Source organism: Gekko japonicus, unplaced genomic scaffold (genome assembly GCF_001447785.1).
Source record: "Gekko japonicus isolate JY-2015 unplaced genomic scaffold, Gekko_japonicus_V1.1 scaffold3850, whole genome shotgun sequence".
Taxonomy (NCBI): domain Eukaryota; kingdom Metazoa; phylum Chordata; class Lepidosauria; order Squamata; family Gekkonidae; genus Gekko; species Gekko japonicus.
This window is the reverse complement of record NW_015171619.1, coordinates 68,263-84,319: the sequence shown is the minus strand read 5'-3', so window position 1 is coordinate 84,319 and position 16,057 is coordinate 68,263. Positions and strand designations below refer to the sequence as shown.

Genomic DNA, 16,057 nt, shown 5'->3' with positions numbered 1-16,057 from the left:
TAGGATAGGCTATTTACATTACACTGCTTATCTATAGGTCAGTTCCAGGATCCTGGTCAGCTATTGTTCTTGGGGAGCAAGCTCACCCAGTCCAAGGTCCATATTCAGGGATGGCTTAGGCTCAATACATAACACAAGGAGTCTTTCATAAAGCTTGGTAGCACCAAATGGAATTTTAGAAACTGAAATCTGCATATCCTTGGAATTCAACCTAGGGTTTCGAGATCTGTCACGTCTCAGACGTGGGTGAATTTTTCCCTCCGGTTCCCATTTGGACTTTGCAGCCATGCAGCGTGACCCTGCTTTTAGGCTGGACAGGGAAGGAAGCATGGATGTGTTTACCTTTTCTGAGAACGTTTTATAGGGGCGCAACATGGGGTTGGTCTTGGCCTCCTCGTCGTACGTTTCTCCGAACGTCCAGTTATTCTGAATCTGCAAATGGGGAGATCAAGGAGAGCTCTTTGTTTTGCTGCACTCCGAACTGGGAATCTGGAGTCTATGCCAGGACAGAACATACATCTAAAATCACATCAGCCCCAAGGAGGTCCACGGAGACTCCCTTACCTTGTCAAAGGCCCACTTCTCGTGAGTGTACTCGGCATACTTGTTGATAAACGAGTCCAGCTTCTCGGGAATTATGACGCTGTGTGTGAGAAGAGAGGAAAAGGCCTTTTGAAAGATCAGCCAGCAGAAAGGGAAACCTTTTTCATTAGAGACATTCTCTGCCCCTATATGAAACAGAAGTACGAGTCCTCAGTTAGACCTCACCCTAGCAGGAAGCCAAGTGAATGGGTTTTCCATCGCAAATCACCAGTATAGTATGTAAAAGCTTGTTATCTATTACGAAAGGACCTGGAAAGTAAGGGGCTACGTGAGGAGGGGGAAGTGGGAGGACCATATCCTTCTGATCTAGATAGCCAAGGCTAGCCCGATCTCGTCAGATCTCGGAAGCTAAGCGGAGTTGGCCTTGGCTAGTATTTGGAAGGGCGACCGCCAAGGGATACCAGGGTCCTGACACAGAGGCAGGCAATGGCAAACCACCTCTGAAACGCCCCATGCCTTAAAAACAAGTCTAGCTCACCACCTAGTGGTCCATAATGCTAAAAGAGCTAGAACTTCTGGCTGCCAGACAGTCTTAGGATCTACTGGCTATACCATTACACGCAAGGCTGTATGATGATGGTGATAATGTGAGGAGATGTGGCTCACACATGGTCATTTCTGTACATTTTGGGAGTGAGAAAGGTACACAGCTGTCCTGGGTCTCCTGCCCAGCAAACCTTGCCTTCCTCTACTACATAATTCTCTCTTGATAGATCTATCTGTCTGTCTATCTATCTATCTATCTATCTATCTATCTATCTATCTATCTATCTTCTATCTATCTATCTATCTATCTATCTATCTATCTATCTATCTAGATATAGATAGACAGACAGACAGACAGACAGATAGATATAGATCTAGGTATTTTCACTGCCACCAGCTAACCAATTTTCCTTTTTGGGTTTGAGCCTGAAGGTTAGTGCTCGGGCACCCTTCTGCCACTAAAGGTTTAGTTTCATCTGTGCATGTCCCTTGCCTTTTGCACTCACTACTGAGGGGAATTACATGTTTAGTTGCATGCTTTAGGGGAGAAAGCCCCCTTTCCTTTCTGTTCCTGGTACACAAGGACTGAACAGGGGTTTAAGGTGGGAGCTCAGACTATCCACATTTTTATTTATTTATTTTATTTACATTCAGCTTATATCCCGCTCGAACCCCTCCCGCGGGGTCTCTGAGCGGCTTACATAGTTTATTATCCCTAACTATGGGCACATACATCATTGGGGTGGGATTGCCTACCAGCACCCAGTGGGGTTCAGTTAGTATTTCCTCAGCTTGTCTCGGCTCGGCTTTTGAAAATGAAAAGTTTAGCAAGAAAATAAAAAGCACACACCACTTATGAAAACACAGCAGACTGACCAAGGATTAAAGAAAAGGTGATAAAATGCAGTCCTCTAAACCCTGATTCTTACATATCCCTATAGATGGTAATAGAAGATATGCAATATAATTATTGGAGTTGCAAACAGAAATCATCCATTACCTGAGTCTTATTTACTTTGTTTTAAAAAGGAAGTTGCGATTCCCCTCCCCAAAATCTTAACACTGCCCCCAGACATAAATTCCATGCATGCAAGTGGCAATCTCCCAATCTACCCCCACACGGATGCACTGCAAAAGTCACCCACTTGAGGGTCTCGATAGGCTTGGGGTCAAAGTTTCCTTCAGCGTCCACAGAGGCTTTCTTCTCTGTCTTGGAGGAGTAGCTCGCATCCACATAGTCAGGTGGGATTGCGCCTGCGATGGCACACAGGCAGGGCATGGCGAGCTTGTACAGTTCAGAGTCAAATTTCTGGGCACCGGCAGGGGAAGAAGTAGAGACAGGAAGGAAAACAAAAGGTTCACTAAGGAAGAGAAATAATCACATTCAAATGCCCCCCCGGATGACAGGCTCCCAAGCTATTTCTTCATGACTTAGCAGTCAGGTGCCCACTGGGTGCAAAGCAGGAGGGAATGGAGGGTTAGGGTTAGGTGATAAGAGCAGGGCTCTAGTCGGGGGGGAGCTCTCAGGTACGGAGCTCCGGAAGAGAACCTCTAGGGGGCGGGGCGGTCACGTGGTGAAGCCCCGCCCCTTCTTTACCCCGCCCTCTGCTTCGATCCTCATTCCGTTTGGGAATGAGGATGAAGCAGGAGGGTAAGTAGCCGGGCCTTCTGACACACTTCCGGTGATGTCAGGGGGTGTGGCCTTCTGTCACTTCCGGTGATGTCAGGGGGCGTGGCATATGCAAATAAGTTATGCTAATGAGTTATGCTAATGAGCTCCGGCAGCTCTTTTTCTACAACAAGACCCCTGGATAAGAGGATTTGTGCAACAACAAGTCCCCTGAACTACAGAGAGCCTCAGCCCTGGAATCTCCACAGTCTGCAATTTCTTCCTTGGACCTGTGGCCCTCCTGGCAGAGGGAACAAGGAGACTGTATCTGATCCATAAAACTCCTGATTTTTGAGTCCGGTGATGCCAGAGCCAGGGTGGCCAGCCACCCACTGAGTGTGAGAGATGCCCTGCCCCTAGCTGGCCGGTGGGGGGATTTACCAGCAGCCGAGGGAGGCCTAGGCCTCTGTCACTGGCTATCCAGTGACATCACTTCTGGTGCGCCGGATGTGATGTCTCCACATTACTGACGATGAAGAAGAAAATGAAGAAGAGTTGGATTTATACCCCGCCCTTCGCTTGGAGTCTCAGAGCGGCTTACAATCACCTTCCCTTCCTCTCCCCACAAAAGACACCCTGTGAGGTAGGTGGGGTTGAGAGAGCTCTTTTGAGAACTGCTCTTGAGAGAACAGCTCTGAGAGAACTTGTGAGTGACCCAAAGTCACCCAGCTGGCTCCATGTGGAGGAGTGGGGAATCAAACCCGGCTCTCCCAGATTAGAGTCCGCCACTCTGAACCACTACACCACAGCTAGCTCTCCCCCTTTGGAACTCTGACACAGGGTGGTGGATGTGATCACAAACTGGCTGCCCCAGGAGGTGGAACCAACCATAAAATGGCTGCCACAAGATGAGAAGCCAACCACAAAATGCCAGGGAGGAGGGAGGTCATGCGTGACCCTAGCAGAACTCGTCAATATTTCAGGCAGAAGCTCTGCTCAGCAGGAGGCTTTCAAAAATGAACATATTGTTGAGAAATATTTCTTTGCTTGTCGGTATTGGAAAAGACAATGTCTGTTGTACAAAGAAGTAGAGAAGTAGACCTTGAATGGGGCAGCAAGAGGGCAATTAGATAGGATAGGAAGGTCAACACCTTCTCTCCTTTTAAGTGTCATTCTTTGTCTGTCTCCAGATTACTACCCTCAGGGCAATTTCCTGCTTCTTCTCGGAAGCTCCACACTTAGTCTTACCCTCTCTCTCAGCTAGAGATGCAGTTAGGACCCTACCTCTGTCTCTCCTCTTTACTATCAAGTATGTTATTTCCTAAACAAACCTTTATCTACTCTCTAATCAGGTCGTGCACCGTTGCTGTGTTCATTACTCTGCCAACAGGGGTTATGGGCCCAGATTAAGCACAGCTCTGATTAAAGGTAGAAAGATCGCCAGAGGCTCTTGGGCACGAGCAGGTGAGAGCAAAGGAACAAAGATGGCGACCTCCTGTGGTGCACAGCATGATCAATGGATAGAGTCGGGTTGTGGACCATTACTGTGTTAATTACTCTGCCAACAGCAAGCAGCTTACTTTCAGTCACACAGTGAAGAGCCTTGTGCTGTGGCTAGAGATGTGAAGGCCCAGAAAAAACCCGGAAAACTTTTTTTTCCCGTTTTTTTCCTGGAGCCTTTTTTGGTTTTTTTTCTGAAAAACTGAAAAAAGAAAAGGGAAAAAAATGATTATGGAACGTTTTATTTTAACATGATGAATAAAATATTTCAAGACAAGGTGTTCAAATATCTTCCAAATCATTTCTAAAAAATATGTATGGTATCAGGTTGATCTAATTTCTGTGCACTGAGGGCAAGCAAGTCCTAGGTTACAAACTGAACTCTCCAATGCAAGAACAAGATGCATTTCTTCCTTTAGGAGGTGCCATTGTCACAAGAAAAGAAAAAGGTTTCAGTTTTGTTTTTGCATGTGGGTGGGTATTCTGTTTGTAATAATTCTTTGGATACACTAGGTTTTTAATAGGCTAGTTGTGATAATTTCATGCCAAGTAAAAATGTCCATAGTAATATTTTATGTTCCTAAAGTGACAGAATGACTTTCAATCTGGAAAAGAAAAAAGAAGTGCTAATGTAGCATTTTCCCCCATTTTCCCAAAAATTTCTGCTGCCCCCCCAAAAAGGGGGAAAACTGTTTTTTTTTCCAAACTTCAAAATTTCTGGAAATTTTACATCTCTAGCTGTGGCGGCAGCTGCTGCCAAAGGAATGATTTTTGAATTTGCACAGACAATCAGAGCTCCAATGGCCATGCAGAAGCCTAGCTGGGCAAAAGCCCCTCTAGACCCTGCCTACTTTCTAAAAAAAATTGTGGGGGCCAGGAAAGGTGTCGGCGGGCAGGGGAATGCCCACGGGCACCATGTTGGGGATTGCTGAATTAGGGTCTACAGAGGCAGCCATATCTTCAAGGACACTGAAAGCTCTGACACCTTCTAAAACATGGGCACCTTATTCCTCAGGGGTCTCAATTCCCATCTGGTCAGGAAAGAAGAAGAAGAAGAGGAGGAGTTGTGAGCAGTGTTCTCTCTAAGGTGAGTTAGTGTGAGCTAGCTCACAGGTTTTTAGCCTCCGGCTCACACATTTTTGTCTTGGCCCAGGAAGGATGGCTCCAGAGCAAACTAATTTATGCAGTAGCCAAGCTGCTCGCTCACAACTTTAATGCTAGCAGCTCACAAAGTAGAATTTTCGCTCACAAGACTCCACAGCTTAGAGGGAACATTGTGAGCTAAAAAACTGTGAGCTAGCGCACACTAACTCGGCTCAGAGAGCTCTTTTGAGGACTGCCCTTGAGAGAACAGTCCTGAGAGAACTTGTGACTGACCCAAGGTCACTCCAGCAGCTGCATGTGGAGGAGTGGGGGGATCAAACTCGGTTCTCCCAGAGTCCGCGCTCCTAACTACTACACCAAACGGGCAGTGGTTAGATTCGGACCTGAGAGATCTGACTCAAATCCATAGCCATAAAGCTCACTGGGAGAACTTGGTACAGTCTCTCTCTCTCTTTCTCACCCCGGCTTACCTCACAGAGCTGCTAAGGGCATAAACTGGGGGACGGAAGAGCCACGTATTCCATCCCGACAAGACGTGTGGGATAAAAATGGTTAAAGCGATAAGTATGGTGCTCACCTTGTGGGACAAGGACTCGAAGATGCCCCAGAAGAGCTTACGGGTGAGATGCAGCTCCTCCTCAGAGGTGACCCCGTAGTTAGCCCAGCCAGTGGGAAGGCAGTAATACTTCCAGCAACGCTCGTAATGATTGGTCAGGAGCTGAGAAAGGAAGGAGAGTGGCTCAGCTCACAAGAAAGCTGGCTGCTACCGCAAAAGACAGACACTCTTGCCCTCAAAAGCAAGGTTTTCCCCATCCTCCCTGTGAGGAGATACAGCCTCATGCTCTGTCGCTCACCTTGAGGGACATCTTGGCAAACTCGTTGAGAATGGGGACGTCAAACACCAGCCGGCGCAGGAGGTGCTGAAGCATAGAGGGGCGAATGTACCTGGGAGAAAGAAGGAGAAGGGTCTGGAAAGGCCCAGCAAAGCATTCTGGGAAGGAAGAAGTAGCCCACAGAACTGGCTGGGACTAACGGTGCCCACCCAAGGCCTAGACAAGAAGCCCTACATAGCTTGGGACTGGGGTATCTCCGATACGTTCCTGCTTAGGAATTAGCAGGGGTCATTTCCTGCAGGAGCGCACAGGAGCAGAGCTCTGGCAGTAAAGAGCCCAGGGGGCAGGCACATGCAACAAGCCCCACCCCCTACTCCCAGCAGCCCTCAGTCAGAGCAAGAAGCAGCCAGGTAAGCTGCAGAGCCCTCCCCCCAGGTCCCCGGTCCAAAACAGTCCAGTGGCACCTTTAAGACCAAGTTTTATTCAGGTACAAGCTCTCCCTCCTCTGTGAGAACAGATCTGCACATTCCCCCACCCCCAATAGCCAGCAATCCAAAACAGTCCAGTGGAGCCTGAGCGGTGGGTGTTGCCTCCTGAAACACTGCCAGTGATGTCAGGGAGTGTGGCATATGCAAATAAGTTATGCTAATGAGTTATGCTAATGAGCTCCTGCACCTCTTTTTCTACAAAGTGACCCCTGGGAATTAGGATCACAGGAAGGGACCCTCCTGAATGTCCCACTAGTCAAGGAAGCTCTTCTAACGGGCACACGAGACAGGGTCTTTTCGGTGGCCGCCCTGCAATTATGGAACAACCTCCCCAGGGAGGGGCGCCCTGCCCCCTCGCCTTCTTTCTTCAGGAGGCAGCTGAAGGCAGTTTTGTCAAGGACGGCATTAGATTTAGTTTTTATTTATTGGCAGTCCTAATGGAATTAATAATGATCGCATGCCGCTGTCTGTAGAATAGCCAGGAGATCCCAAGATTGTCTGGCAGCCACAAGTCCTAGCTCTTTTAGCATTGTGGCACCACTAGGTGGCGAGCCAGACTCGTTTTTAATTCAAAAACCTGGGGAACAACAGCGTCACAAATTTTGTGCTGCTCTGCATCCACTCTGGATCCTTCGTGCTGCTAGCATCCACTCTGGCTCGGCTCTTGCACCCAGACCTTCGGACCCCCTGGCTTTGGACTTGGCTCTGCGTTCCTGGCTCCTGACCCCGGCTTGGCTATGGACTTTGCACTGTCTTCTTGGCTCCTGACCACGGCCTGTTCTGGACTCCCTTTGACTGGCACCCCAGCCTGTGACACTGAGGTCCCTCCCCTCCCCAAACTCCGCCCTCCCCAGGCTCCACCAACACCCACCCCGGAGCTCCGGGAATCTCCCAACTCAGATTTGACAGTCCTCCCTCCCACCCTAACGTTGCCTCCCTGCCCAGTACCTGCAAAGGGCCATCAGGCATTCCTCGATCACGTCCCGCTGAGCTTTGGTGAGGGAACGCCCACGCGAGAGGCGATAGATGGTGTGCAGCATGGAGTCCACCATGATGGCCCGGTGCTCGGTGCCGGCGAACAGAGGGGCGCACTTGGTGATGAGGGGCAGCAGGGCCAGGCACAGGTAGCGTTTTTTTGGTTCAGGGCCAGCGCCATCTCGGTGGTGCTGAAGGCAGCCTGAGACGGGAGAGGAAAGGGGAAGGCGGGTCAGGGAGAAGTGCGGCCGCCGGAAAGGTAGCTTCAAGGGGAGATTACAACGTGAGATGGGTGAACTCGAGCTAATTCGCAAGTTCAGAAGAACGGATCCTCCCAGGGCTGAATACGGACACAGGATTCTTATCTCACTACAGATGTTAATTTTCCGCCCCCGAGCATTTCCCCTCTGCTCCAATTAAGCCGATTACATCACATTCCTCTGCCTCCTTTACAATCATTCTTTACAAGACCCCTTCCACCTTCGGACTGGGCGGATGTGAACAAGGTGCAATTTAAGAAGGAGAAGTGCCGAGTTCTACATCTGGGTAACAGAAACGAGGAACACGCATACCGGGTGGGGGATACCCTTCTGGGTTAGCAGTGTGCGTGTGAACAAGATCTTGAGGTACGGGTGGACTGTAAGTTAAATATGAGCAGCCAGTGTGATGCAGCAACAAAAAAGGCTAAAGCGATCTTGGGGTGTGTCAACAGAGGCATCACATCCAAATTGCAAGATTGCATAGTCCCGCTGTACACTACATTGGTCAGGCCGCACCTGGAGTATTGTGTGCAGTTCTGGAGGCCTCACTTCAAAAAGGATGTTGACAGAATGGAGCGGGTGCAGAGGAGAGCGACGAGGATGATCGGGGGCCTGGAGACCAAGCCCCATGAGGAAAGGTCGAGGGACTTGGGAATGTTAAGTCTGGAGAAGAGGAGGTTGAGGGGGGACATTATGGCTCTCTTTAAGTATCTGAAGGGCTGTTGCTTGGAGGAGGACAGGGAGCTGTTCCTGTTAGCAACAGAGGACAGAACTCACAAGAATGGGTTTAAATTAAGGGCGGGAAGGTACTGGCAGGATATTAGGAAAAACGTTTTGAAAGTAAGAGTTGTGCAACAGTGGGTTCAGCTGCCTAGGGAGGTGGTGACAAACACTTGTCAAGGATGCTCTGGTCTAATCCTGCACTGAGCAGTGGGTTGGACTAGATGGCCTGAATGGCCCCTTCCAATTCTCTGAGTCTACGATATAAAGATTCAGAGATTTCCTTTCCTACTAGTATCTGACGAAGGAAGCTTCAATTCCTGAAAATCTTGTTGGTCTCTAAGGTGTTGAATCTAACCATCAGAAAGGTAGGCAAAGAAAGGTACATCACGAGATGCCCCAATTCGGCTGAGGCATCGATGGGTCTGGGACTCAGTTAGTAGAGCTTGCATGCTACAAGCATAGGTATGTTCCTGGCTGCCACTGGAAACACACTCCCCGCATACCACCCAAGGATTGTTGACGTGTGTGAAAGCAACTGTTCTCAACAAAGGAGACCGAGGACACAAAGCTACTAGAAGGAAAGATAATGGAGTTACGCTGCCCAGGGGGAAACATACCATGAGAGATGTGATTCCCCTCCCAGGGGGCCATCCCCATTAAGCTCCTGCAGCCAAAAGACGCCTGCCTAAACCTTCCCTTGAAAAACTCCGAGGAAGGGAATCCCACCACACTCCAGCTGAAGCTGGGAAAGTATAATCCGGAGAGATCCACGGGAACAAGGAATCTCTCCTTATATATAATTGAATAGTGGGTGCAAAAGTTCTAATTCTAAAATGCACTCCCTTAGAGTATGGCTGATGGCACTGCTCCTCAGCATATATCGCCACCAATCAGAAGGCAAAGCCCGGGTCCCGCCCACACCACAACTGCTGCGACAACCTGGTCTTTTGCATATGGAAGCTGATTGGACTTCACCATTCCACACCTCAAACTCCCCCCCCCCCCGCAAGGCAGTTGGAATGTCAGTTGCATATGGAACCTGCTGTATTCTGGTGGTGTGCAGGTCCCAGGTTCATGTTTTAAAAGCAGACTGACACTGTTTGCCCAAAGCCAGAGCACTCTCCCAGAGCCTCTTTCTAGCTCCCGTTGTATTTATTTCCACAACGGGCCTTATTTCTAGTACCTTGAATAAAACTTAAAGGTCTTAAAGTGCCACGAGTCTCAAACTTTGTTCTACTTTTAGGAATTGCTATTCTTGTTACCTGATAGAGACTCTATCATTACAGTGGTTTGATGTTTATTCTCTGTTTCTTCTGTTTCTCTAGGAACTCTGACTTGGGCATTTCCGAAGCTAAGAGGTAAATTTTGAAGCCTGAGGGAGAACAGAATTCACAAGATGGAGAGGGACTTGTCAGGAGGTTTTCTGTTTGTGTTTCATTGACATTCAAGAGTTCCATCCTAGGAACGTGAGAATCAGAAATGGGTTAGTTATAAATAGTGGGAGAGAGGAATGGGGAAGCAGTAACTCATTTTGAATATGAGCCTCTTAACCTGAGAACATCATAAGCCCTACTCAGTCCAAAATCCTATTTCCAACAATGGACACTGGGCTTTGGAGGGAACAGCAGGCTGGGTGGTAATGACACTTCCATGACCCTCCCCAGCTGTTTGTAAGGGGACTCCAACTCAGAGATGAAGCTCAACGGTTCCTTTTATTCAGGAGTTTCCTTTGTGAACAGGATCGCCTCCCAGGAGAGTTCTCCAGCCTGTGCACCTCCTTCCCACTTTCCTGTCATTCACCCATCCCAGGCTGCTCAGGATAGAGGCTCTTAAGGAGTGGCCCAGGGACCAGACCCACCCTCTCATTTCAGATCCCACCATTACTCTCATGACCATGCCACCTCCAGTTGGATCTATAGAGGTTCTCCACCCTAAACCTAGGTTCTTGGAGCCAAATTGCTGGAGCCTGGCCATGTCTGGGCAATAGGCCTTCAGGGCAGGCCCTGTTGGCTGGGCTTCTGTGGGGAATCCTCGGTCCTTGCCGAGGACAATCGTTTTATAAACAGCAATCGTTTTATAAACAGGACTGTTCCAGGGTGGGTTTTCCCCAGGAGGTGTTCGAGCTTGTATGTTGATGTGTTTAGTTTATCTTCTGAGAGTAAACCAATCTCCTACCTGATTCTCCATCTCTTCTGTCATCTCATATCTTCACAACAGCAAAAGTGACTCTGGATCCAGCCTCAGCTAGTTCCCGTCTTGTCCTATCTGATGACTGGAAAAGCATGAAATGGCAAAGTACAGCTCAAGACTTATTTAAAGATCCTGAGAAACGCTATGGCTTTGTGCTGGGTCGTGAGGGATTCACAGCAGGTTGCCATTTCTGGGAAATCATTTTGGGATTTGGGGAAGGCTGGGCTGTGGGGGTGGCCAGAAAGCCTGTGAGGGGCAGTGGCACTTTGACTCTTGAGGAAGGGGTCTGGGCTGTGGGGAAGTGGAAGGGCCAGTACAAGGCTTTCGTAAAGGGCACTGACCCTCCCCTGACCCTTAGTGGGGAGCTCAAGAAGATCCGACTCTGCTTGAACTATGAGGGGGGGCGAGTCTCCTTTTTCAATGCCGACACAGTAGCCCTTCTCTATGAGTTCTCTGGAGCCTCCTTCTGTGGCAAGACCCTTCATCCTTTCTTTGCTGTGTATGGTGATGGCTACCTGTGGCTCTTTCCTTAAGGCAGTCAAAATCTCCTCACAGGCCCTGCTGGTGTTTGTGAGACCAGGATGATTAATAAAGAACATTCAACATCTCTGACCTCAAAGCCCATTTTCTGGTTCAGTAAAAGAAGAGATTGGATTTATACCCCGCCCTTCACTTGGAGTCTCAGAGCGGCTTACAAACTCCTTTCCCTTCCCCTCCCCACAACAGACACCCTGGGAGGTGGGTGGGGCTGAGAGAACTCTGACACAAACTGCTCTTTTTCAAGGAGAGCTGTGCCAGAACTTGTGACTGACCCAAGGTCATGTCAGCAGGTGCAAGTGGAGGAGTGGGGAATCAAACCTGGTTCTCCCAGATTAGAGTCTGTGCACTTAACCACTACACCAAACTGGCTGCAGGAGGAGACACCAGCCACGAAGAAGAAGAGAAGAAATTGGATTTATGCCCCGCCTTTCACTACCCGAAGGAGTCTCAGAGCGGCTCACAAACTCCTTTCCCTTCCCCTCCCCACCACAGACACCCTGTGAGGTAGGTGGGGCTGAGAGAACTCTTGAAAGAAACGGCTCTTTTTCAAGGACAGCTCAGACAGAACTACTTGCCCAAGGTCACACCAGCAGCTGCATGAGGAGGAGTGGGGAATCAAATCCGGTTCTCCCAGATTAGAGTCCATGCACTTAACCACTATACCAAACTTAAGAATGTACACTCATTCCGTATTTCAGAATATTCATTTAAAGGCATTGCTATTAGGCTCGCGAATTGCATTCGCAGTGTTCGTTTTGTTTTTGATAACTGGCCCTCCATGTTTGTCCCATAATTTCCCCCTTGTTCTGCCTACGTACCTTTGCCAAAGGCGGGGATTTGCAGCGGGAGGCTGATGACTCCAACAAGGTCCTCCAGGGGCACCAAGGAGCGCAAGATGGCTCTGATCCGGAGAGCTTCGCCCTTCCCGGCCTGGATGAGCTGTTCAGGGAAGAGGCAAAAGAAGGAAGCGGCGTGAACCGGACGGGGAGGAACCTGACCAGCTCAGGAGGAAAGGTGACGGAGGGAGACGGCTAGCTGGAAACCGGGCATGGTGGTGGGGCAGTGCTGGGTGAAGTGCACCAGTGCCAAAATCATGCAGGCTTTCGTGGGGAGGCGGGCGTGTTTTCCTCCGTGGGGGTGTGTGTGCGTGGGGCGGTGCTTACATGCATCTCGGGGGCACAGCGCCCCAGCAAGTCGATGAGTGCCGCGTAGAAGGACATGATCGCGTTGCCCAAATGCACCCGGTTCTCCTCGTGGGCTTCCTCTCCCCCAAACCTGGCAGAGAGAGAGAGAAGAGGGAAGGGGAGGGGAAGGGGAAGGGGGAACATTAGGGAATCATGCAGCAAAGCATAGGGACCGTGGGGGAGCAGAAAATGGGGGTCTGGCCCCAAAACGAAGAAAAAAAATAAAAGAAAGGGCGGGAACATGCATCGGGAAATGTGTGAACATGTAGCCAAGGAGCAAAGTGTGTTGGTCACCACAGTCTCATTCCCAAAACAGATGGGGTAGTTGGCTAGAATTGCTACCCTTGCTTGTGGGGCAAATTTTCATCTGGTGGGGCTGACGTTCTCAGTGCAGAAGGAAAAGCCAGTTAGCCCATAGAAAGCTGTGACCGGGATAGATCCCTAAATTGCAAGCTGTCGGCCGCTTTAGATGACAGTTCTCAGCCGCTGCAATTTAATCACGTCTGCCAGCCTAAGCAACAATTCTGATAACAAGCCGGCAGGTGGGGGTGATGACTTCTATAGTCCAGAAAGCTACGCTTTGGGCAGAAAAACTCTCTTAAAGGAGACCAGTTTCTTGACACAGAGTTAGAAGGGGTCCTAGAGGTCACCTACTCCAACCCCTTTGCTCAGTGCAGGATTTAGTCAACTACAGCACCCCGTTGTGCTTACAGGAGTGTTTGCCTTTTAAAAAATCTTTTAGAATTATTGGAAAAAGCATTTACAGGAGAAATTCTTGTGGGGCTGTGCCACCTTGTGGGCCTGTGCCCCCTTGTGGGGCTGTGCTACTGTAGTTATGGGCCCGCCTGCCCATATGTTATCTATAACTCGGATAGAACAAAGTTTGAGTCCGGGGGCACCTTTAAGACCAGCAAAGTTTTATTCCTGGTATAAGCTTTCGTGTGTAAGCACACTTCCTCAGATACAGTGGAAAAGAATCTTCTCAACCATTACTTATAGGGTGTGGGGGTTCTTGTCAGGAAGGGCCAGGCACACACACGATTGAGGAGGTATCGGCGGAAGTGTGCTTGCATATGACAACTTATACCAGGAATAAATCTTTGTTGGTCTTAAAAGGTGCCCCTGGGCTCACGCTTTGTTCTATTGCTTCAGACCAACACGGCCAGCCCTACCTGAATCCATAACTCCAATAGCAACTCTTCAACATTTCGGGCAAGAAGTACTGTTTAACAGGATGCCTTTTAATCTACACGGCCTATCAGAAGCCTGGCTGGGCAAAAGCCCCACCTATCCCGCTCCCTTTCTAAAAGCATTCGGTGGGCACCAGGAAAGGTATTGGAGAGCGCCACGGTGCCCACGGGGACTGTGTTGGGGACCCCCGGTCTATATCCATGGGATGCGTCTTACTTTATCTCTGCACACACCCCAGGCCCATATAAGGCGGCATGTCCCACCGCCCCTCAAAGGTGCCTCCCCAGCCTCACGCACAGCTCCCGACGGCGATCCTTCTTGACAGTGGGCCCATCCCGGGCAGGATCCTGGGAGATCTGGATGGCCTCCTCTATGGCCGCAAGCAGGCCGTTGCCACCCTCGCCCCGTAGGGCAGGGCCGAAGCACTCGGGACGTCGGATCAACAACCGTACCACCACGTTGGCGTTCTCTTCCACGCTCTCCCCTGGGGGGAGAGAGGAGGGCAGGGAGGGTAGAAAGAGGGAACTGCGTGAGCCAGGAAACAAGCTGAAAAGCAGGGGAGGCAGGAAGAAGCGTCCTCTTAAAAAAAACAAAAACAGCGTCCCTCCACTCACCAAGTGTGCCTGGCCGATAGCAATCATTGTCCCCAGGGGTCATTTCGTAGAAAAAGAGGTGCAGGGGCTCATTAGCATAACTCATTTGCATATGCCACACCCCCTGACATCACCGGAAGTGTGTCAGAAGGCAACACCCACCGCTCAGGCTCCATTGGACTGTTTTGGATTGCTAGTTATTGGGGGAGGGGGAACGTGCAGATCTGTCCTCGCAGAGGAGGGAGAGCTTATACTTGAACAAAACTTGGTCTTAAAGGTGCCACTGGACTGTTTTGGACCGGGGGGCCGGCTCTGCAACTTACCTGGCTGCTTCTTGCTCTGACTGAGGGCTGCTGGGAGCAGGGGGTGGGGCTTGTTGCCTGTGCCCGCCCCCTGGGCTCTTTACTGCTGGAGCTCCACTCCTGTGCGCTCCTGCAGGAAATGACCCCTAGTTGTCCCCCCACCCAACAAGTGTGTGTGGCCAATAGCAATCATTGTCTCTCCAATCAATAAGTGTGCTTGGCCAATAGCGATGGTTGTCCTCCCACCCACCAAGTCTGCCTGGCCAACAGCAATCGTAGTCCCTCTACCCACCCACCCCCATTGCCAATAGCATTATCGCATATTCATGAGTAGACATTATGGGGTTTTCGGTACTCAGGAAATAAAGGTTGCTGATCCCTGTTTTTCTGTTCTACCCTTTCAACTCTGAATCACCCATAAATAGAGAAAATTCTAACCAGATCACCTACTTCAGATTGACTCTCCTACACTTCTTGGTGCTTGGGGGGGGGGCAACAGTGAGAGGGCGTCTGGAGTTCTGGCTCTGCTGGTGGACCTCCTGATGGCACCTGGGTTTTGGCCACTGTGTGACACAGAGTGTTGGACTGGATGGGCCACTGGCCTGATCCAACATGGCTTCTCTTATATTCTTACATGGAGCAGAGGTCCATGAGTGGCTATTAGCCACAAGGTATAGACAGAACATTCTGTCTGGGGCGGTGATGCTCTGTCTTCTTGGTGCTTGGAGGGCAACAGGAGGAGGTCTTCTGGAGTTCTGGCCCCGCTGGTGGACCTCCTGATGGCACCTGGGTTTTGGCCACTGTGTGACACAGAGTGTTGGTCTGGATGGGCCACTGGCTGATCCAACATGGCTTCTCTTATGTTCTTACGTCCCTCAGACCAACAGCCAGCTCCTGACAGGATTCCAGTCACTTTTCCTTTGGGCTTCCTTTGAGTGTCATTGGTATTATTGTCAATCGATTAAAACAGAAACTGAGGCAAAGCCGCCCTCCTCCCACCTATCTCGATTCAGCCAGTTATACTGAGATAAGGGGGGGGGAGAACCCCTTGGCGCTTTTTCCCTCCTAAAAGCAGAAGGATCTCAACTACTACCTCAGAAAAGCCAGGAGGAAAAACCGAGGGGACGACTTTCTCCAGTGGGGATTCTAGAAGCTTCCTTGAGGCGAACAATAGGACATGAGATTGTGTGAGAGCAAGTGTGGTGTTGTAGAAAAACTGCTCGACTGGCCTCGCTGGTGGACCTCCCGGCGGCACCTGGTGTTTTTGGCCACTGTGTGACAGAGTGTTGGACTGGATGGGCCATTGGTCTGATCCAACATGGCTTCTCTTATGTTCTTACGTCCCTCAGACCGACAGCCAATTCCTGACAGGATTCCAGTCACTTTTCCTTTGGACGTCTTTGAGGGCCACTACTGCCAATCGATTAAAACAGAAACTGAGGCAAAGCCGCCCTCCTCCCACCTATCTTGACTCAG

At 50.0% G+C, this 16,057-nt stretch overlaps 1 protein-coding gene across 1 annotated transcript in view; it reads right to left on the bottom strand.

Moving 5' to 3' along the window:
• Positions 1-16,057, bottom strand: part of LOC107117768 (ryanodine receptor 1-like) — a 114,834-nt gene that overhangs the window by 34,526 nt on the left and 64,251 nt on the right. The window contains exons 29-38 of the mRNA XM_015419931.1: positions 15,922-15,991; positions 13,984-14,170; positions 12,475-12,586; positions 12,130-12,250; positions 7,572-7,800; positions 6,157-6,247; positions 5,880-6,020; positions 2,235-2,398; positions 565-643; positions 343-432 (exon numbers count right to left, since the gene is read on the bottom strand). Coding sequence (XP_015275417.1) covers positions 343-432; positions 565-643; positions 2,235-2,398; positions 5,880-6,020; positions 6,157-6,247; positions 7,572-7,800; positions 12,130-12,250; positions 12,475-12,586; positions 13,984-14,170; positions 15,922-15,991 — 1,284 coding nt within the window. The remainder of the gene's footprint in view (positions 1-342; positions 433-564; positions 644-2,234; positions 2,399-5,879; positions 6,021-6,156; positions 6,248-7,571; positions 7,801-12,129; positions 12,251-12,474; positions 12,587-13,983; positions 14,171-15,921; positions 15,992-16,057) is intronic.